The sequence below is a fragment of the Euleptes europaea genome, chromosome 15, assembly GCF_029931775.1.
Source record: "Euleptes europaea isolate rEulEur1 chromosome 15, rEulEur1.hap1, whole genome shotgun sequence".
Lineage (NCBI taxonomy): Eukaryota > Metazoa > Chordata > Lepidosauria > Squamata > Sphaerodactylidae > Euleptes > Euleptes europaea.
Window position 1 is genome coordinate 38,993,463 of NC_079326.1, and position 22,811 is coordinate 39,016,273.

Sequence of the window (22,811 nt, forward strand, 5' to 3'; positions counted from 1 at the left end):
CAGGCACGCATGGGAACTGCGCATGTGCAGGCCAGACACAGAGAATTTTTTTTCAAGCTTCTAGTAAGATCAGCTGTGAAGGAGCGCTGCCCCCCCATCCTGTGCTAGAGCCAACAGCTCTGCCCACCCAATGGGCACACGACGGAGGGGCAGGGGAGAACTCTTCCCTCATTTCTCCATTAGCCGCTGTGGAGGAGCCTGAGTCGTGACAAGCAGTCCACAGCGGGGAAGGAGGGGGGATGTGTACCTGCACAGAAGACCACTCGAACAATAGTTACAGGTAAGTGCAACTCTGTTTTCATTGTTGTGACTTCTGTTCAGTCCCACATGGGAGAGCAGCAAGCTCACTTATCCTGGAGGTGGGTGTAGAGGAGGGCCGTCAGCCTCAGCTGGGCATTCCTCCTTGAAGGTGGTCCCAACAGCTACTTTTAACCAAACACTGAGCACAGGAGTCCCCTGGGCTCAGCTGGTGGGCTGCCACCAGCCCTTATTCGATCAGTCTAACCCCAGGCAGAGGATAAGGGCAGCCTCTGCCTGCTGATGCCAAATTAGTGCGTAACGCTCGCCCTGCAGGGTAGGAGGCCCAACAGGTTTAAAGATTTGTGCTCGATACAGAAAGCAAAAGGATTCATGAGGCAGTTCAGAAGAAAATAACAAAAGGCTTAAAGAGCTAACTACACATTAAGATTCTAAAGTTCAAAAGTTTGGCAAAAAGCTTAGGCAAGTTTCAAATAGGTTTACCAGTTCCACAAAAGTTATTGCATCTTGATTCAGCATCCAGAATTGTTCCAAAAGTCAATCTGACAGAGTTCTGCCCTAAAAGGGTAAATCAAAATGGGTTTTGATGAAGCCTGGCATGCTGCCCGCATACCTCAAGCATTCATAGATTATGGTTCTCAACTGGCTACATTTATCGTCCCAATCTCAGTGGTGTGAGCGCACAAGATCCAATGAGAATCCAAAGATACCCATAGACCAGTAATTAGTGATGTGTCAAACATTGGCCCACTATTGCATCAGGGGGGTCGAAAGTGGGCCTGGGTCCGCAGTACTCAGTCCACCTGGCGCCCATCAGCAAATGATAAGACCTTGTCTGACAGATTTGTTGCCCTGGTAACAAATGGCCTTCAATTTACAGAGGGCAAAGCATAGCTGCAAATGACCCACAGCTGGGTGTTATCTACCTCCTTGTAGGAGTGAATCTTTACAAGTGAAACTGTTCCCACCGCTGTAAATTGACAGCTGGAATGCCTGCATTCCAACTGTTCAGAGTTTAATATCAAACTTAAGCAGGCCCCCAAAGCCTGAACCACTGAAATAGCTTCAGCAAGGAATTGTGGGAACCACAGCTCCTTGACAGTGGGTGCGTGGCTGCTCAACGAAATAACGGTTGTAAACATGCTCTCCCCCCTCTTTCCGTTCAGCTAGGGGAGGCTTAGAAGGAGTGTGTGGCGGGTGAAACTTGGCAGCCACCATGCAGATTTTTGTGAAAACCCTGACTGGGAAAACAATCACCCTTGAGGTGGAACCCAGTGACACAATTGAGAACGTAAAACCAAAAATTCAGGATAAGGAAGTTATCCTGACCAGCAACGTCTCATCTTTGCAGGGAGGCAGCTGGAAGATGGACGCATACTGTCCAACTACAACATCCAGAAAGAATCCACCCTTCACTTGGTGCTGCGCCTCCACAGAGGAATCATCTAGCTTTCCCTTCGCCAGCTCGCCCAGAAGTACAATTGTGACAAGATGATCTGTCACAAGTGCTACGCCCACCTGCACCCCCGGGCCGTGAACTGCCGCAAGAAGTGCGGCCACACTAACAACCTGAACATGTGGGACGGAGGGGAGGGGGAATGATCCTTCAGAGCTGATCATACTAGAAGCTTGGAAAGTTTTTTCTTGATGGCTGGCCTGCGCATGTGATACTGCACAGAAGCCACAACAATGACCTACCTGTACATGTGCCATCACTGTTGTGGCCCCCAGCTTATGGAATAGCCTGCCTGAGGAGGTCAGAAGGCTCCCCACTCTCCTGGCTTTCCACAAAACTCAAAAATAAGCCCCCATGCAGAGTTTTGAGAATTCGGATGGGGAAAATGTGCATCTAGAGAGCAGCAAATCCAAGGCAAAACCTCCCATGCATAAATGGCCATTGACTCACTCTGTGTAATCTGCAAAGAGTCCAAGCGAGAAAGGCAGACCATAAACAACGTAAATAAATAAAATAATCTGGCTATGAATAATGTTGGATTGAACGCTGGAGCCTAGTTTGATTGTCAGAGTGTTCTGTGCTCCTGTAGAATCAGCCCCTCCCTTCTGGTGACAGTTACTTGCCAACTGACACTTGCAACTGTCATTCAGTTTCACTCAATCTCACTCTATCACTCTGTGTTCCCTCTGCCTCACACTCTATAAAGATGTAACAATGTTTCAATTGATATGAGGTAAAAGTACTAGAAACCTCACAAGGAAAACGTTGATTGTTTAAAGGACTTTGTAAACATTTATTAAACACAGTTTTCTTCGATTTTAATACAAGTGCTGTTTATATTCCTCCATATAGCTTTTGGCTGTTTTGAACTCTGCTGCTTTAAACAGTTGGAATACCCTGCACCAAGTGAGTGCTGGGATATTGCCCTACATAAGGGATTGGATTTGGGGAAGGCACTGGCAAACCACCCTGCAAACAAAGTCTGCCTTGGAAACGTCGGGATGTGACGTCACCCCATGGGTCAGGAATGACCCGGTGCTTGCACAGGGGACCTTTACCTTTAGGGATTGGATTAATTTCCATTCCCCTCCCCCTAAAAATAAACTCTCTCTCTCTCTCTCTCTCTCACACACACACACACACAGAGAGAGAGAGAGAGAGAGCGCTATGGGCTTTCAATGGAGACCTGGCAACTAGGGTTGCCAACCTCCAGGTACTAGCTGGAGATCTCCAGCTATTACAACTGATCTCCAGCCGACAGAGTTCAGTTCACCTGGAGAAAAATGGCCGCTTTGGCAATTGGACTTTATGGCGTTGAAGCCCCTCCCCAAATCCTGCCCTCAGGCTCCGCCCCAAAAACCTCCCCCGGGTAGTGAAGAGGGACCTGGCAACCCTACTTCATGCCCAGAATATGGCCAAGGTGCCCTCCCTCTCATGATCTGCCTCAGGCCATAGAATCAGCCTTGCTGACAGACGGCCATCTAGCCTCTGCTTAAAAACCTCCAGGGAAGGAGAGCTCACCACCTCCTGAGGAAGGCTGTTGCAGTGAGGAACCACTCCAGCTCGTCCCTGGAGGCCTGGCAAGCCTAGCTCAAAAGCTGCCAGGCAGACAAACTGGCAAAAATGGATTTTACTATTTTAGTTAGTGAGTTATAGAAACAAATTTATTTACTTTTATATTATTATTATTATTATTATTATTATTAACAACTTTTAAAACTGCGGAAGTCAGGTGAAGGGGTCACTTTTTAAGGTGGGTGGAGAGTCAAAAGGGTATTTTGGCTTTGTTGAACTTTATAACTTTGTATCATTATAACTGATCCTCTTTTGTATTTTTTTTCTTTTTCGTGTTATTATTGTATTTGTTTGGTTTTATATTATAAAAATTTAAAAAATATTAAAAAAAAAAAAAAAGCTGCCAGGCAGCACTGCCTCTTTCGCTGCCAGGTTCCCCCCACCCAGCCCTGGCAACCCCGGCGTCAACTTTCAGCTGGTTCCTCCCAGCGTGGGCTAATCGGTATTCCAAAACAGGCAGAGGGGCAGCCAGACACCCCTGCAGCGCAGAAAGGCCACTGCCTAAGGGCGGGTCTCAGGGGGTTCCCCGAGCAGACGACCCCTTCCCTCCCTGGGCGTGACGCATCTGCAGGGAATCCCGTCCGTCCCCCGTCCCCCCCAGTTTCCTGCAAGAGCCGTTCGCGCCGTCCCTCCTGCGGGAGGGGAGGACCGCAGCTGCTCGGCAGCTGGCTCCGCCCGCCCCTTCGCACCCGCAAGCGTTTGCTTTGGGTCTGCTGCGGCGGGGCCGAGCTGGGGCCCGGGGATGGAGGGCTACGGGCTCTTCCTGGCGCTGCTGGGCTCGGCGCTGCTGCTGGGCTTCCTCTCGGTCGTCTTCTGCCTGGTGTGGGTCCTCCACTACCGCGAAGGGCTGGCCTGGGACGGGGCGGCGGCCGAGTTCAACTGGCACCCGGTCCTCGTCCTCACGGGCTTCGTGTTCGTGCAAGGCATCGGTGGGTAGGAGGAGGAGGAAGGCGGCGGCGGGGGGGGGGGAAGAGAGGAGGGGGCTTGCAAGGCAGAGCTGCCCCCGGACTAGGGGGGCGGGAAGTGGAGGGGAGCTGCAGGGGGAGCCTGGTGCTGGGGAGAGGGGGAGGCCTTGCTCGGAAGGGAGCTCCCAAACTTTGGCAGCTGTTGGAAAGTCTTGAGGTTAGGGAGAAGTGGCCATTTGTGCATGGGCGGTTTTGCCTTGGGGGTGCGTGCGTTCAGTGCCGTCGAGTCGCTCCCGACTCATGGCGACCCTATAAACCAAAGTCCTCCAAAACGTCCTGTCTTTGACTGTATTTGCTAAAAATGTGAACAGATCTCTCCCTCCTAATTTAAGTCGTTGTTTGTCCACTTATAGTACCGGATTGGTTTTTTTTTTTACAAATTAATGCTTGGCATGTCCTAAGTCAATTGGGGGTTGATTTGGGGTTACTTGGGGGTTGATTTGGTTACTTAGATTATCTTTGGTTGCAAAATAGAGGGGAGAGAATATGTGAAGCATCCTCCCAAATCTGTGTGTGTTAAGTGCCGTCAAGTCGCTTCCGGCTCAAAGTCCTCCAAAATGTCCTGTCTTTGACAGCCTTGCTCAGATCTTGCAAATTGAGGGATCTTTATTGAGCCAATCCATCTCTTGTTGGGTCTTCCTCTTTTCCTGCTGCCCTCCACTTTTCCTAGCATGACGGTCTTTCCCAGTGACTCTTGTCGTCTCGTGATGTGATCAAAATACGGCAGCCTCAGTATAGTCATTTGAGCTTCTAGGGTCAGTTCAGGCTTGATTTGATCTAGAACCCACTGATTTGTTGGTGGTGTTGTTTTTTGGCCGTGCATGGTGTCCGTAACACTCTCCTCTAACACCACATTTCAAAAGAATCTACTCTGTTGATGCACATTTTCCCCGTCCATATTCTCCAAACTCAACAATAAGCCCCCAGGCAGAGTTTTGAGAATGTGGATGGGGGCGACTGGGCATCTAGAGAGCGGCAAATCCTCCCCTGCATAAATGGCCCAGAGGTCCAATCTCGACTTGGCTGGGACTCGCCTCTGGTCAGCTAACAGGACGCGGCTGCTCTGGGGAGAGGGATTTGCAAGGAGGGAAAGAGACGGAAACGCCTGCACGCCTCACCGGTTCGACTGCAGCCTTTTAAAGCAGAAAATAGAAGCGACCTCGTGCACCCGCAGCGTCAGTCTGCAGCTTCGGATGCTCCTGCCCGTTGCAAGAAGCTGGGATTGGGAAAGAGAGATCGCTCCGGGGGACTGTGGTTGATCTGGCTTTTTAGGGAGCCTCGCTTTCCCGCGGGTGGATGCCAACTGCTGTTGTGGAGGCGGCCGACTGGGTTCTTCTGCTTTTCCATCTGGGTTCTTCTGCTTTTCCATCTAGTTGTGGGTCGCAGGACAAGCAGTAATCCAGAATGCTGGCACAGCCTAGAGTCCTGTGGGGCTCTTAAGCACATCTGTTAAGGGGCTGAACTTCTCGGTAAACATACTTTGGACTGGGCTGCAAAAAATGCTAACAATGTGAACAGATCTCTCTCTCCCTCCCAATTTAAGTAGTTGCCTGTCCACTTATTAACACTATAAGTACCGGATTTTTTTTACAAATTAATGCTTGGCGGGTCCTAAATAAATTGGGGGTTGATTTGGTTACTTAGATTATCTTTGGTTGTAAATTCAGTAGGAGAAAACACATGACTAGGATGAATGATGCCTTGGAAGAGGAAAAAATGGCATTTATTTTTGGTTGAAGGTTGTTTATTTAAATATTTATCGCGGCCAAGGCCAGGTTCAGGACGGCTCACATCATATAATAATATATAATATAATTATGAATCCAACAAGCCTTTGGCTTGCAAGGATGATTTGCTGTGCCCTTTGTATCCAAAATCTGTGATGAGAAGATTGGTTACTTCTTCAAATCCAGCAAAGAAGAGAAGACCTATTGAGTTTAGTGGGTCAATCCTAGGTGCAGATGGATCTGATTTCAGCCTTAAAACTGGATTTGGTATCTAAATCGTCATGCAATCAACAGTGGGCCAGTATGCCAAAGTTTATACCCAAATAACTATAGTATTTTGGCTGCAAAAAGACTTTTTTATTTCTTACAAGAAGCAGATGACTACACCTCTATTATTTTTCTCTTTTCCTGTTACCAAGGTTTGTATGTGTCTGTTAAGTAATCAGAAAATTGAGTAGTCCTTGCATACGGATTCAAAGTGTACACTTTCGATTTAATTGCATTAGGTAACAGGAACGGCAAAACTGGAGAGTAGATTAGACAAAAAGCAAAGATAAAAAAGCAATACAAAGCTTTGCTAGAGGAGATTTGCTAAAGGAGAGTTGGGAGAAAAAATAGGAAATTGTGAAATCAGTTGTGTAGTTTTGGGATTCTGAACTAATTCTCCAAATCTGGTCCCCCAAATTAAATAACCACACATGGCAAATATGAAAGGCAGGCAGAGAAAATAAAGACAGTTGTAGTTTAGGGAAGGAGCTGTTTGCCCAAATGTTTCTCAGTGTAAGTTTCCCAAGTCACTCAAGTGATAAGAATGGAAAAACATCTTGTGGGGAAAGTCCTGGATCAAAAATTTCATAAGTGTTTGTGAAATTGGAAAACCAGTGTTCCATCAAGTATAGAGGATGGCTCAATTACGTACGTTGTCTGGAAACCTTAGAAAGAAAGGTTATTGATTTATGCACAAGTTAAGTAAGCTATAGCTTAGGGCAGAGGTCCTCAACATGATGCCTCTGAGTGCCGTAGCGCCTCAGGGCTGTAACAGGGTGGCGGGGGGGGGGGGGAGGAGGGCAGCTGCTGCTCCTGTGGCATGCAGAGAGGGTGGCAGAACTACCTGGCACAGAGGTGCCCATTCCTCCTGTAGGAGAGGCAGTTCTGCCACCCTGTCTGCATGCCACAGGGGCGGTGGCTGCCCACCCCCCATTAAGGCCCTGCTTTCAACACCTTTCCTGGAGTCTGGAAAGTGCTTTTAGAAAATGGATGGGGCCAGGTGGGACTCTTCTCCAGCATGGCTTCTGACTGACCTTTGGAGATCCGATTGGCTGTGCCGATTAAAATAATGTTGTTTCAGAGGCAACACAGTGTTGTGTGTGTGTTCAGTGCTGTCAGGTTGCTTCCGACTCATGGTGGCCCTATGACTCAACGTCCAGTGTTAGTTTATTTTAAATTACCTCCCTTCTCCTCTGCAGCTCTCTGCCTGGTTGTCTCCACCTCCTGCAGCATTCATTTTATGGCTGTTCCCCCCTCCGGTGACAGCCGTTTTGTGGTTGCGCCCACCACCCTGTGTCAGAATTCCAAAGTTGCCCACAGGCTCAAAAGATTTGGGGACCCCTGACTTAGGGTTTCAGGTGATGAGGAGCCTCTAAATTAAAAAAAAATACTACCAATTACCAAATGTTTTTGGTAATACTATTAGGCCCCTTAAAGTTAACATAGCTCAGGGGTTTCAGTGTGGCTTAATTTGGCTTTGGCTATTGCACAAGTAAAGGAGATGCACTAAAAGTTTTAACTGATATAAAAAAAAAACCGCTTTAGGGATGAACAGGGTACTTGGACTCCAACCCAGATCCCTCTGTCCTTTTCCAACATTTGACTATTAGGTTTTGAACTGATTTAAGATTACTAAAGGTAGAGGTTGTGATTGGATGCTGTGAACTTACATCCGCATTTGGCTATGCTGACTTTAGACTTCAGGAGACTGAAGTCCGATGAAGTTGCTGCTAAAGATCCCTATGTATGTGTGTGTGTGTAAAGTGCCGTCAAGTCGCAGCCGACTTATGACGACCCCTTATGGGGTTTTCAAGGCAAGAGACTAACAGAGGTGGTTTGCCAGTGCCTTCCTCTGCACAGCAACCCTGGACTTCCTTGGTGGTCTCCCATCCAAATACTAACCAGGGCTGACCCTCCTTAGCTTCTGAGATCTGACAAGATCAGGCTAGCCTGGGCCATCCAGGTCAGCTCCTCCTTATAGAACTAGAGTTGCCTGAAGAAAAAAAGGCACTGTTTAAGTCTGAAGTGTATTGCTTAGATACATCCAAAAAGGCTGCAAAGGGTGGAGGAAAACTTATTAACTAAAATACCACTGTTCGATTCCCCCACCCTCTGCCAATTGAATTCTTTCTTGATCTCGTCACTGTTAGTTAAGCTGTACTTGACATCTTAACGTTGAGCTAATCCTTGTTTTGCTGTCTCATCTTCTGTATGTTCCAAGAAAGTAGTAGCAAGGAGCTAGCGTGGTGTAGTGGTTAAGAGCGGTGGTTTGGAGCGGTGGAGTCTGATCTGGAGAACCGGGTTTGATTCCCCACTCCTCCACATGAGCGGCGGAGGCTGATCTGTTGAACTGGATTTGTTTCCCCACTCCTACACACGAAGCCATCTGGGTGACCTCAGGCAAGTTACAGCTCTGTTAGAGCGCTCTCAGCTCCACCTACCTCACAGGGTGTCTGTTGTGGGGAGGGGGAGGGAAGGTGATTGTAAGCCGGTTTGAGTCTCCCTTAAGTGGGAGAGAAAGTCGGCATATAAAAACCAACTCTTCTTCTTCTTAATAGAGAATAAACTGTTGCAAAGCTATGGCATGATGATTCTGCATCAAAAAAAGAATACATGATTTGAGCCAGAGAGGCTTTGTGAGTAGTTTCTTTGAGGTGTTATTAAAGAGTGAATAAGTTGTTAACGTAAGGGAAATTGGAAACGCTTTGCACAAACGGCTAGAATATAAATGCACATCCAGAATGTGAGAAGACAAAAGGGAGTATTGAGTTTTAGGGAAACAGAAGATTGCGAAAAGGGAATAGTTGAACAGCAAGTTATTTTGCAACCATCTGCTTTGTTGAAATGGGTGGAAAAAGATTTCAGCCAAGTTGCTACCAGTAGACTAAACTGTTCTCCTTGTGTGTTTATTCACCTGCATTACTTGTAGTGATAATTAAGAATCCCTTCAAACACTACATCTTTTGGGGGAATGTTCAAAACATTTGATGGGTACTCATAAAACTGTGAAAGTCACTATGTGCTGCACATGTACACACACCAGACACCAAGTATGTACTGGAAACAGCTTTCTCTTTAAAAAATAATTCTTGTGTCAGATATTGATAGATGAAGCCAAAGTCCAGTAACAATAAAATATTGGATTTAAATAACTTTTTAGCCTTTTCTCTCTTTGACAAAGCTATAGCATTGTTATTTTAACATGTTTAAGAGTGGATTTTCTTTTCTGGCATTATTGTCTTAACATTTGGAGAAGGCTTTAGTCAAACAAAGGATTTGTGATAACAGATTATCACAAAGGGAGCCAGCATGATGTTGTGATTAAGAGTGATGGTTTGGAGCAGTGGACTCTGATCTGGAGAACCAGGTTCGATTCCCCACTCCTCCACATGAGCGGCGGAGGCTCATCTGGATTTGGTTCCCCACTCCTACACACAAAGCCAGTTGGGTGACCTTTGGCAAGTTACAGCTCTGTTAGAGCTCTCTCAGCCCCACCTACCTCACAGGGTGTCTGTCATGGTGAGGGGAAGGGAAGGTGATTGTAAGCTGGTTTGATTCTACCTTAAGTGGTAGAGAAAGTCAGCATATAAAAACCACTTCTACTTCTCCTTCTTCTCCTTCTACTACTACTACTTCTTCTACTACTACTACTACTACTACTACTACTACTAGAATATGTATGCTGTGGTACATTAATCTAGTTGACCTTTACCTTTAGATCTAAACTTTCCAGTACCTGCACTTAAAGTGTGAAAACTATTTAAAATTTTAATTTTGGCGCACTGTTAATATTTTGCCTTCAGCAGACCTTGAGGTTCGTTACAAGCACATTTCTTCAATTAATAGTTTCTGCCTGTGTAGTAGTATAGGGATCGCCCTCACCTGGATAGCCTACGCTTGTCAGATCTCAGAAGGTAAGCAGGGTCAGCCCTGGTTAGCACTTGGATGTGAAACCACCGAGGAAGTCCTGGGTTTGCTATACAGAGGCAGGCAATAGGAAACAACTTCTGAACATCTCTTGTTTTGAAAACCGTAGGTTGCAGTAGGTCGGCTCCAACTTAGTGGCAAAAAAAGTATGGGGATATCGGAGTCTTTAGCCCATGTTCTGTTATTTTGTAACTATTATAAAGGTGTTAGAAATGAAGTAATTGCTTCGCTTTGGGGATACTTACCAAGCCATATCGCAGAAGATCTGGTTAACCCTTTTTCTCGCTAAGGATAATGTATATATTATTAAGAGTGGCTATTTTGAGATTAGATCCTGGAAGATAAAGGAAGTTCGTTAATCTGATACTATTTTCTGCATTGTTTAACATAGCATGTCTAATACTTTATGCTTTGATTTGCACTGCTATAATCTTTGTCCTATTACATTGCTTAGAAGATGTCTCAGCCTATTGACTGCATTCACTGACACTGAATAATCCACTTTAGGTCTCAGTGAGAAAGGCAAACCATAAATAAAGTAGTAGTAGTACAAGCACTATAAATTGCCTGTCTGCTCAAGTGACTGTATTGTATTATTGAGATTGGTCAGTTGACCGTATAATTGATAACTGAGTTGATTATCTTTAAGACTGCAGAACTGTACAGGCTTGCCAGGGAATAAACCCCATTGGATGTGTCACAATGAAACCAACATTCATAAGGTTGTTTCTTATTACGGTACCAGCTAAGGTTAAACTAAGTTTTCTTCTTGTGAGCTGTACAAAATTAGGCACAAAACTGCTGTCTCTTCAGTTTGAATATGCTTTTCTTTAAAAATCTGTGCAATTGCCAAAATGTATATGTGCAGTTGGGGGAGAAGGCTTTAAAATGTCAATATTGTGCTTACTATAACACAGAGAAATATAACTTGGTTCATGTTCCAGGACATTCCATTTGGGAACAGAGTTTTCTTTGTGACTTATACAGTGGAACTATATAGAACTTGGCATGCGGTGGACATATATTAGAAGAGTTATAAAGGATGTAAAGTCTTTATGGTAAAGTTGTTCATTCCCATTTGTCCAAACATGCACACTTACGATTTTTTTGGATATTTTAATCCAATATCTTGCATACGCACTGTTCATATATCTGTGAACAACTGTGTGGCCTGCCTATCTATCTCCTAAACCACTTAAACTGGATCAGGTGAAAGCAATACTGTTGGAAAGTTCAGAGGAAGAAAACCTGCGGGATACATTTCCTCTATAGCCTCGGCTGGGGGAGGGCAGTGTATAAAACGAAAAATAAATAAATAAACCTCTGACAGTTTTTCACATATGCCAGTAACCTCAAGGAATTGCTACAGACAGAGCTTCACGAAAACTGACTTGAGTATACAGACTTTCAATGTCTTAATGGCACTACCAGCCACTGTATCAATCACATCACTCACCTCCTACCCCTTAGCACAATTCCAGATTCCATCATTAGGTGATATTAGAGCTGAATCAACAGGTCACCCAGCAAGTGATTGGCCTAAACTGGGGAGTCCTGTGGCTATTTCTGAAGCAGGAAGGTACTTGTTGTTCACCAAACAGTATATGTGGAAAGGGATTTAAAATGCGTAATTCAAATACACTGGAATTAAAATCTTTCTCCTTTCTCAAAAGCCTGATGCCGATGTACGATGCCAGATCTTTTAGCTATTGTTAGATTTAGGAGGAGAGTGTTACAGATACCGTGGACTGCCAAAAAAAAACAACAACAACAACAAATCAGTGGGTTATAGATCAAATCAAGTCTGAACTGACCGTAGAAGCTAAAATGACTAAACTGAGGCTATCGTATTTTGGTCACATCATGAGACGACAAGAGTCATTGGAAAAGACAATCATGCTAGGAAAAGTTGAGGGCAGCAGGAAAAGAGGAAGACCCAACAAGAGATGGATTGACTCAATAAAGGAAGCCACAACCCTCAATTTGCAAGATCTGAGCAAAGCTGTCAAAGATAGGACATTTTGGAGGACTTTGATTCTTAGGGTCGCCATGAGTCGGAAACGACTTGACGGCACTTAACACACACAGATTTAGGAAGATGCTTCACATATTCTCTCCCCTCTATTTTGCATCTGCCTTGACACTAACCCACAGTAATGATGACGAGGACTGTCCTAGAGCTTGAAACTAGTGCCTAATTGGTTGAACCCTGGTTACAGGGGAATCTTCTTTAGCTTTAACCATGCTGGTACCAACTCAGACTAATGCTACGCCATGTTTAACAGTAGTGAGGGGTAGGAATGTGCATATGAGCCTTGTGCATGCTTGACAGGAATATTATGGGTTGGATCCAGACTAAACTGGCAGGTTCTACCACTTTCCCCTTCCCACTGCATCCCCCCCCATTGTTCCTGGGGTCCCTTATCCCCCAGAATCATATCCACTGATCCATGGAGATCAGTGGGCTGAAGCCAGGAGGGGGGGCAGGAAAGTTCTGTTCTGCCGATAGAATGTTTAGTTTGCATCCTACCTTGTCTCCAGTTATGAACATGAAATTGTTGAGGTTGAGTAACCTACGAAATAAAGGGTGTGGGAAGTAGGGGGCCAAAGGAATAGGAAATTAACCTCTGACTGAGAGACCCAGCAGAAAAGGGGGTGTTATAAATAGAGGCCTGTTTAAAACAAGATCTAATCTAAAAAGCTATCAGTTTACTAGGCCTGGGTATGAGACACTCCTAAATAACAACAGCAGAAAAGCTAATGCTGGATGAAATGAGATAGTGGAACAGATTAACACCTGTGGGGGGGGGGGAGATCAGCACCTATACTGAGTTAGGCAGCCAAAGTCCCTGTTAAATCCATTGTCTTTAATTTGTTGAACTCAGTACTTGGTGTTGGAGCATGCATTAAGTTTGCTATTTAGCTGCTATTTGGGAGGGTCTTAACACCGGCTTTGAGTACAGGGATTGTTCTTTTGATTGGACCTTTTTTTGCCACGGGCCTTACGTTGTAACACTCTTCCTCCTCTTTCTGTTGGGTATTTAAAGGTAAAGGTAGTCCCCTGTGCAAGCACTGAGTCATTCCTGACCCATGGGGTGACGTCACATCCCGATATTTACTAGGCAGACTATGTTTACGGGGTGGTTTGCCATTGCCTTCCCCAGTCGTCTACACTTTACCCCCAGCAAGGTGGGTACTCATTTCACCGACCTTGGAAGGATGGAAGGCTGAGTCAACCTCGAGCCGGCTACCTGAAACCGACTTCTGTCAGGATCAAACTCAGGTCATGAGCAGAGCTTTTGACTGCAGTACTGCAGCTTACCACTCAGCACCACGGGGCTCCTATGTTGGGTATTTAACCATGCCTAATAGATGTTGCTATGCAGAAGAAGGCAATGGCAAACCACCTCTGTTCATCTCTTGCTTTCAAAAACCCCATGAGGAGTCACCACAAGTCATTTGTGACATGATGGGACTTAATTATTAATGGATTTACGCTCCAGTGCATCGGAGGAAGTTGACTCAAGAAAGATTATGAATAAATAAAATCTGTTAGTCTTTAAAGCGATGCTGATTTTCTGTGTAAAAGAAAACCAAAACGGGACGAATATTGATTTCCAAAGCAATGTTATGGGTTGATATTGCAGAAACGTATGGATATTTCGGTGGTGGAAAGTGCCAGCAAGTCACAGCCGGCTTATGGTAACCACATAGGGTTTTCAAGGCAAGAGACAAACAGAGGTGGTTTGCCATTGCCTGCCTCTGTCTTGCAACTCTATAGAGTTCCTTGGTGGTCTCCCATGCAAATACTAACCAGGGCCAACTCTGCTTAGCTTCCGAGAGCTGTTGAGATCAGGCTAGCCTGGGCTATCCAGGTCAGGACATGGATATTTTAGACTCAACCAAACACTATAGATATTTATTTTCAGTACTGGATAAAACAATGGTTTTCTGTGGTAATTACTGCCCTTGCTTCTAGATGCTTAACCCACAATCTAGCTTGTCTACCTTTGTACTAGATTGAGGTCCTTATCTTCAAGAAAGTTATCTACCTTAGAGTCCTTGCATACTTACACAAAAACAAATAAAGTGTCTTCTTATCTAAAAACAGATATAATTGTGTCGTGCAAAAGCACACGGGATGCATGACCAGAAGTTTTAGGCTGAATGTATGCTGTCCGACTGTTGGTCCATCTAGCCAATAACTGACTGGTAGCAGCTCTCTGATGCTTCGAGTGGGGGCTATGCCACCTAAATTGCTGGAGGCTGCATCCACATCTTGTTGGTTATCGAGTGTTCATGACATTATATTGCTATGGTACAATGTTTGTGCTGAGGTGGGATTGAACCTGGTCTTTATGTACCAGGTATGGCCACTTCCTGTGAGCTGAGGTCTCTTCCTTTAAGCTCTTACGCGATATATAAAGACTTGGTTTAGCTACAGAGGTTTTGTCCTTTAAAGCCCTACATTGTTTGGGACCAGGGTATCTGAAGGACCATCTTCTCCCATATGTTCTTGCCCAGGAACTGATAACAGGGAGAAGGCCTCTTGACTGTCCCACCAATCAAATAACCTTGTCTAGTAGGCACACAAGAGAGGGCCTTTTTGTTGGCAGCCCCATGATTATGGAATAACTTCCCCAGGGAGTTGTGCTGGGCCCCCTCACTGTCCTAATCTGAGTTTTTAAATCTAAGTTGTGGCCTTTTATGTGTTTTTATGTTTGATGTTTTATTTATATTGTTTTCAATGTGTGTGTTTTCTTGATTGTAGGCTACATTGTGTTCCACAAGGGAGAAAGGCAGCTAATGAATGTTTTAAATAAATAAATGAAATGTCTTCATTTTTATAGAAGCGTGTTAGGAGGCACTTTTGCCAAGAAAACGCTTGAATCGGGAAACGTTAATTTCATTTATTGTTTAACTTGCTGGTTTTATATCGCCTTCATTTAAATTAAAACAAGTATGCTGGGGGAACAAATACCATGGACCTGCAAGCTGGGTGCAGATGCATAGACGCAGGCATGGAACATGTCCTAGGGAAAGCTTTATGTCATATGTAGGGAAGCACTTCTGAAAGGGCATGGGAAGGAATAAGGAAAGATGCAGCATTATGGAAGGAGTGTGCCAAAGTGAAGGGGGAAAGAATATCTCGGTTTGATAGCATGTTCCATTTGGTGGATGCTGCTGCTTATTTAGTAACCAACATCTGAGACCAAGTCCTATGAGGAAAGGTTGAAGGAGCTGTGTATGTTTAGCCTGAAGAGGAGAAGACTGAGAGGTGATATGATAACCAGCTTCAAGTACTTGAAGGGCTGTCATAGAGAGGAGGGTGCCAGAAGGTCGGACCAAAACCAACGGGTTGAAATTAAATCAAAAGAGTTTCCGTCTAGACATTAGGAAGAATTTTCTAACAGTTAGAGCGGTTCCTCAGTGGAACAGGCTTCCTGGGGAGGTGGTAAGCTCTCCTTCCCTGGAGGTTTTTAAGAAGAGGTTAGATGGCCATCTGTCAGCAATGCTGATTCTATGACCTTAAGCAAATGATGAGAGTGAGGGCATCTTGGCCAACTTCTGGGCATGGAGTAGGGGTCACTGGGGTATGTGGGGGGGGAGATAGTTGTGAATTTCCTGCATTGTGCAGGGGGTTGGACTAGATGACCCTGGTGGTCCCTTCCAACTCTATGATTCTATGATCCCATGAAAATCTCATATTGTGTGGCACGATTAGAACGCGCGCGCACACACACACACACACACCATTTTATGGCTTGTTAGTTGGACGTTGACCAAGTTTGTAGCTAAATTTCCAACAGTTGATACCAGGCTTTAATAGACTTTGAATGTAAATTTTTAAGAATGTAAAGTTTTAAGAATGTAAATTTTAAATTTTTCCCTAAATTTGCACATTTTTTCTTTCTCTCCCCCTGTCATTTTTAGCCATTATTGTGTACCGGTTACCATGGACCTGGAAATGCAGCAAAGTTCTGATGAAATTAATCCATGCTGGGTTAAATACCATAGCTCTGATATTTGCAATTATTTCACTGGTGGCTGTTTTTGATTTCCATAACACCGCGAAGATACCTAACATGTACAGTCTGCACAGCTGGATTGGGCTGATTGCCGTCATTCTGTATTCTCTACAGGTTAGACGCTGTTTATAAATGGTATTTAAAAGTGGGTAAGATGTTCTGTTTTATCTTTATTAGCAATATGCTATCCCAGCTGAATGGCCTAAGTTGAATTGCTTTTGTCCGCGGATGCTTAATAACGAGAGCTGACACCAGAGCTGGGATAATCAAAAGGGCCAACTTTATTTTTATTGTTCAAGAGGGATCTGCAGCGCACACAACCAAAACATCCCCAATAACTGACTGCAGTGCGGGCCATTGCGGGGATGCTGAAGAGTCAGGCCTTCTCTTGTTTTTTGCATCCCCGTTCTTAGGGCGAGACCCACCCTAGCTCTGAGCCGTCCTTGCCAAGTCTTTTTAGTGCTCAAGGGAGGTGTGCCACATCCAATCCACCCTAGCCGCGAGGTCTATAGGTAAAGGATAGCGGCACCCCTCAAGGAGTTCCTGTCCCAGGTCCCTGCCAGGCACTGAGGCCCCAGTCCTGGTCTGAGGGTTACTCCTTCATCTTCCAAACTGATGCCTCAGGGTGCTCACCGGAGTTGTACCATAATAATGAAACCACCTTTTCCCACACTGCTCCCGCCACAGGGGGCGGATCAGCTTAATGCTTGGTCCGCCCCACCTTAGGACAGGGTGATGAGATGGTAAAGTCGGTTGGCAGGTGGCGTTCCTCAGCCTTTAGGTCTTATGTCAGGCCCATGGTATCGGTGGCACAGCTGCAAGGAATGGGGATGGGGCAGGGATCCTCTGCTGCAACACACTGACATTTTGTTTTTTCAGGTGGGCTTCATTGGAGGAGTCAGGTTCTCTATGGCCACAGCATTGTCTTTTAGCCTTTCCCCCCTTCCAAAAGACAGAGAGAACACATTTGAAATAATTCCCAAATTAAGGAGAAACGCCAGTAAATAGCTACTTCTCAATTGTCCTGGGAGCAGAGAGAAAATTAAAAATAAATTACAGAAAGAGACAAATTATTAGTGTGATCCCGCTTATAGAAACAGTATCAGTAAAAGCCATCAATTCAGTTGTAGTAGTTTCTCCATGAGAGCCACCTGCTGTTGGTACATGTACCTAGAAGATACTCCAATGTATACAAAATAGAAAGAGCTACATTTTTCGCAAAACAGGAATATCTAACTTGACACAAGTATTTAATGTTACTGTTGCCCTCATCTCTCAAAAAAATAATACCGCAAGGACACTTCACATAAGAAAGATGGTTCCGTTGTATTAGGACCTTTAAAGCCACTTTAAAAAAAAGAGTGATAAGGGAAAGAGGAAAACATTCTGTTTGATATACAGGTTGAGTATCCCTTATCCGGACTGCTTGGGACCAGAAGTGGTCCATATTTCAGATCTTTCTGTATATTGGAATATTTTGGAATTTTTTCATATACATAATGAGATATCTTGGGGATGGGACCCAAATTCATTTATGTTTTATGTACATTTTATACACATAGCCTGAATGTAATTTTAAACAATATTTTTAATAATTTTGTATACATTGAGCCATCAGAAAGCAAAGCTGTAACTATCTCACCAGAATAACTGTATTAGCTGTTAAACAAGAGCAACAGCAAACAAACCTAACAACAACAGGCTTGTAGTCTCCACCTACTACCTCCACCTTGCAGTGTACACTGTATTTTATTTTTTAATGAATTTTATTATTTTTACAGAGAAAACAACCAATTCTACATACATACATACAACAACATGTATTCAGTCATTCCACCCTTATGAAGTGTGCCAATGCTCATCATGCTATGAAATATTAAGCTGTTGATTACTGATGGTAAAATCCATTTTGTAAATCCATAATATTAAATCTTAAATGCTATATTAATCCTGGTTATTACTTCTTCTATTTTCTATACATAATGTTATTCATCTTATAACTAATTCAGAGGTGTTCTAAAGAAAAATAACATTCTGGGTTAAAAAACTGCTCATTAGTAAAGTCGCTATTTTCAAAATACCTACTCCATCGATACAATAAAGATACTATTAAGAAACTATAAAATATCTATCTTAATATAAATTTCCCCATATCAATATTTTACTTTATCATCATAATTGTTTTGCATTATTGTAATAGCTTCCCCGTTTTCTTTGCAGTTCCCCCAGAGGTCTTTTGTTCAACAAATGTGTCAACTTAGCCATCACTGCAAATTCTGTATTTATTTATTTTTAGGTGAGAGAAAACATTGAAAGCAGGCAGCATGAATCTGCCTGCATGCTGTCTCAAAGGGTACAGTTTTTGGATCAGTTTTTGGATCAGTCAGGATATGTCTGATCAGTCTGGATATGTTTGAGGGATGTCCAGATAAGAGATACTCTACCTATACACCATTTAAACCAGCTAAAGAATAAGACCTGGATATCCTGGCCTGATCTTGCCAGTTCTTGGAAGCAGGGGTCCGCCCTGGTTAGTACTTGGTTGGGAGACCACCAAGGAATTTCAAGGTTGCTACGCAGAGGCAGGCAATGGCAGACCACCTCTGTTAGTCTCTTGCTTTGAAAACCCTACTGGGTCGCCATAAGTCATCTGCGACTTGGCAGTACCTTACAGACACACACAAAGAATAAGATTGCTCTTCAGGTACTTTCTTTAATGGGAGCAGGAAGGAACAGCAGAGGGAGTCAGGATCAACTCCGAGAGGGCTGGCACAACAAAAGCCCGATTGCCTGTTGCCATGAAGAAAGTGATGGTAGTATCTTGGTGACTGTGTGTGCCAGAAACCACCAAGAGCTGAGAGCAGAGCTCAAACATAGCCAAGACCCAAACTTGTTTATTCTCTCTCAGAGGGTCCAAAGGGCATCTTCCTAATGGGTGCTTCCGTTTCCTCTTAACTCGGGAGGCAGGAATCAAATAAGAAAAGCCATGCTGGATCAGACCAAGGCCCATCAAGTTCAGCAGTCTGTTCACCCAGTGGCCAACCAGGTGCCTCCAGGAAGCCCACCAACAAGATGACTGCAGCAGCACCATCCTGCCTGTGTTCCACAGCACCCAAGATAATAGGCATATTCCTCTGATCCTGGAGAGGATAGGTATGCATCATGACTAGTATCCATGGATAGCCCTATCCTCCATGGACATGTCCACTCCCCTCTTAAAGCCTCCAAGTTAGCAGGAATGACCACATCCTGAGGCAGGGAGTTCCACAATTTAACTATGCATTGTGTGAAGAAATACTTCATTTTATCTGTTTGGAATCTCTCACTGGATTCAACCCATTGTCTGAATTAGTTGCTCTTGTGAGCTTGCCAGTACTCTATCCTAAAGTGCATTTCCTTATCTGAAAGGTGAATTTAGCCCAGGGAGTAGCACCATTAATTCCTTCTACATGGCTTGCCAGAGCACTTGTGTGGCAGGACCCAGTCCTAGGATAGGCATTGACTCCTCGTGTCAAGGTTGGCAATTTTATGGATTGATGCCCAGTTCTTTAGTGTCGTGGTGGTCTGTTAAATTTGAGCATGAGGAATGCCCTAGCTGGGATTTTAGTAGCTGATAGTTTGTTCTGCCAGGAGATGGTTATAAAATTATTGAGATATGCCGAAAAAAGTGCACATTAACCAGTATTTCTTAAAACTAGTTAAACAGCATATCAGGATAATAAATAACAAAGGAAATTATCTTTATGTTACCTAAGCTGAAAGAATCCTGCACTGTTTGTTTAGTCCCCCCCTCCAAAAAAATGTTTTGTTTTCCTTAAGATCTTGGAAAGAAAACCATTTTATCTTACACAACAATGAGCACTTATGTGGCCACATCTCAAAGAGTTTAAAGTGAACATTTTCTTATAAAGAAAGAGTATGTTTTCGTAGGGTAACTCTTCTATAGGTTTCTAAACTGTAATGGCCCAATATCTTCTGTGTGCTTCATAATTCATGGATTAATTGCTATAGTTTATTAACAAGGCTTACAATTAAAAGGCATTTCGAGCTTTCCTGTTTCAGAGTTGTAGAAAAATATCATTTTGCCTCCTAAGTAATCCTTATTTCCCTGTTTAAATAAACTGAATCTATTTCTATATATGTTCACAAATTGTTGTAGAGATTTCCAGTATATTCATGTGCAAATCTTGTTGGCTTAACTGTATTGCCTCTTGATAATCTCTCACCTTTACACCCATTAACCTGATTAAGAAGAAAAATATAAGGTGGGAAATTAAACTGGATCTTGTGATTTGAATGCATGAACTCATGAAGCTATCTTATACTGAATCAGACCAATGGTCCATCAATGTCAGTATTGTCTACTGAGGTCATTTATGCGTGGGAGTTTTACCTGAGGTTCATTGCTCACTGGACCCACGCCTTCCTGTTGGGAATCTATGCAACAGCAGTTTCCAAGCTCAAATCAAGTTCAGCCCCTTGAAATGCTGCTTTGTAATTGGCTTACTTGTAGTTCTTACTGTGAGAGAAAATCCCCCCCCAACCCAAGTGCCTCATAACAAAGCATTTTAAGAACAACAACAAAAAACCCCAGAGCAATCTGAAAGGAGGGGGGGAGAGAAATCCAAGCCTCTGTTTTAAAAATATTTCCTTCTGCTCACAAAGAGCTAAGAGGAAGCAGGAAGCATTTGAATGCCTCTGAACATGCTGCTTTGTGATTGGCTGTGAGAGAAACCAAGCTTGCGTGCCCTGTACTTTGCCTTATGCATGGGGATTTCACCCGGGCTTTGCTCAGGGAAGATGGAAGAGTTAGGCTGACAGAGGAATGGGAAGACCTAGACATTGTGAGGGCTGGGTACGAGGTCATCTCTAATGGAAGGAAAACTTATGCATAACTCCAAGGAACAGCCGTTTCAGACTGGGGGCAAATATGAGTGAAAGTACGTATGCATAAACGACCTCAGACTGGCAGTGGGTCTCCAGGATGCCAGATCCTGGTCTTTCACATCACCGGATGCCAGGTCATGGTCTTTCACATCACCTACTGCCTGGGCGCTGGGGATTGAACCTGGGACCCTTTGCATGCCAAGCAGATGCTGTATGATTGAGCCACAGCTCCTCCCCTCCTGCATAGCCTTCAGATAATCTCCTAATAGCTGTCTGCCTTAGAACAATCCCACCATGTGTGGAAAATCATTATTGCACGTTTTAAGAAAGGCGGCTTGATTTGCCATTTGTCCTGTCCATTACTCTTTGTTTAGCTAGCGACTACCCTGAAACGATGACTTCAGTAGCCACACCACTAGGACAAACTATTGTTACGTCTGTAACATTTCAAAATAAATTTTACCAATAAAATAACTCAATACTATTTCTTCTTAGCTTGTTCTAGGTTTTGTAATCTTCCTGCTTCCCTTTGCCCCCATTTATCTTCGGACAATGCTGATGCCGATCCATGTTTATTCTGGCCTCCTCATCTTTGGAACTGTGATCGCAACTGTACTAATGGGAATTACAGAAAAACTTATTTTTTCCTTGTAAGTATTTCTTACTTTTTGGAAATATAAAAGTGATTTTCAATTAGTTTGTGCTCTTAACAATATTCTTTTTCTTCGAAGGAAAAAAATTCCCTACAAAGATTCTCCAGAAGAAGCTATGTTTGTCAATACTCTTGGCCTTCTGGTTGTGGTCTTTGGTGGTATTATTTTATGGATGGCAACAAGACCCCACTGGAAGCGTCCACTTGAAGAGAGTTCAAAACTCCAACAAAAAATTGGAGGAAAGCATGAGGGTACCGAAGAGAGGCCAACTAAGACGGACTGCAAGGATACAGAGAATTCTGATGTGGAGCTCAACAGTGAGGCCAGAAAACGAAATCTCAACCTTGATGACTCTGGACAAAGATCAACCATGTAAAGACTGTGGGTTGGATCCAACCAGTTTTTCCATTGGTGGAAAAAGGAGGAGAGGGGTTCTCTGACCACCAAAAAGGCTGTACTGGGATTATGGGACAAAAACCATGTGTGGTGGGGGTTGTAGTAAGAGAGGGCATTTAGCAAGATTAAGTGAAAAAGCTGGCTGGATCCAGCCCAGGGGACAGTATAGCAGTACAGCTTGCAGTAACCAAAGAGCTCTCTCTTTTTGCCATTCCATATAATACAACTTTTAGAATAACTGATAGAAGTTAGTGAACACTGTGATTCTAGAAGGATATATATTTAGCTATAATTCTTCATATTGTATCTTTTTTATTTCAGTAAATGTGGGACTGAAAAGAGATGTGTCAGATGTCCACTGACACAAACCCTGTTGTCTTTAACTATGTAATGTGTGTGTAAAGTGCCATCAAGTCACAGCCGACTTATAGAATCATAGAGTTGGAAGGGGCCATACATGCCATCTAGTCCAACCCCCTGCTCAATGCAGGATCAGCCTAGAGCATCCCTGACAAGTGTTTGTCCAGCCTCTGCTTAAAAACTGCCAATGAGTGGGAGCTCACCACCTCCTTAGGTAGCTGATTCCACTGCTGAACAATTCTTACTGTAAAATTTTCCCCCTAATATCCAGACTCATGGCAACCCAGTAGGGTTTTCAAGGCAAGAGATTT

General features: G+C 44.0%; 1 protein-coding gene and 1 pseudogene across 1 annotated transcript; both read left to right on the forward strand.

Moving 5' to 3' along the window:
• The first annotated feature begins 1,418 nt into the window (after nucleotides 1-1,418).
• On the forward strand, nucleotides 1,419-1,860 carry LOC130487688 (ubiquitin-like; annotated as a pseudogene).
• Nucleotides 1,861-4,031: 2,171 nt separating this feature from the next.
• Nucleotides 4,032-22,120, forward strand: LOC130487910 (plasma membrane ascorbate-dependent reductase CYBRD1). Its single transcript, XM_056861465.1, has 4 exons — nucleotides 4,032-4,218; nucleotides 16,110-16,318; nucleotides 21,587-21,741; nucleotides 21,823-22,120. Exons 1-4 carry the CDS (start codon nucleotides 4,032-4,034, stop codon nucleotides 22,118-22,120), a joined length of 849 nt encoding a protein of 282 aa, XP_056717443.1.
• The last annotated feature ends 691 nt before the right edge of the window (nucleotides 22,121-22,811 follow it).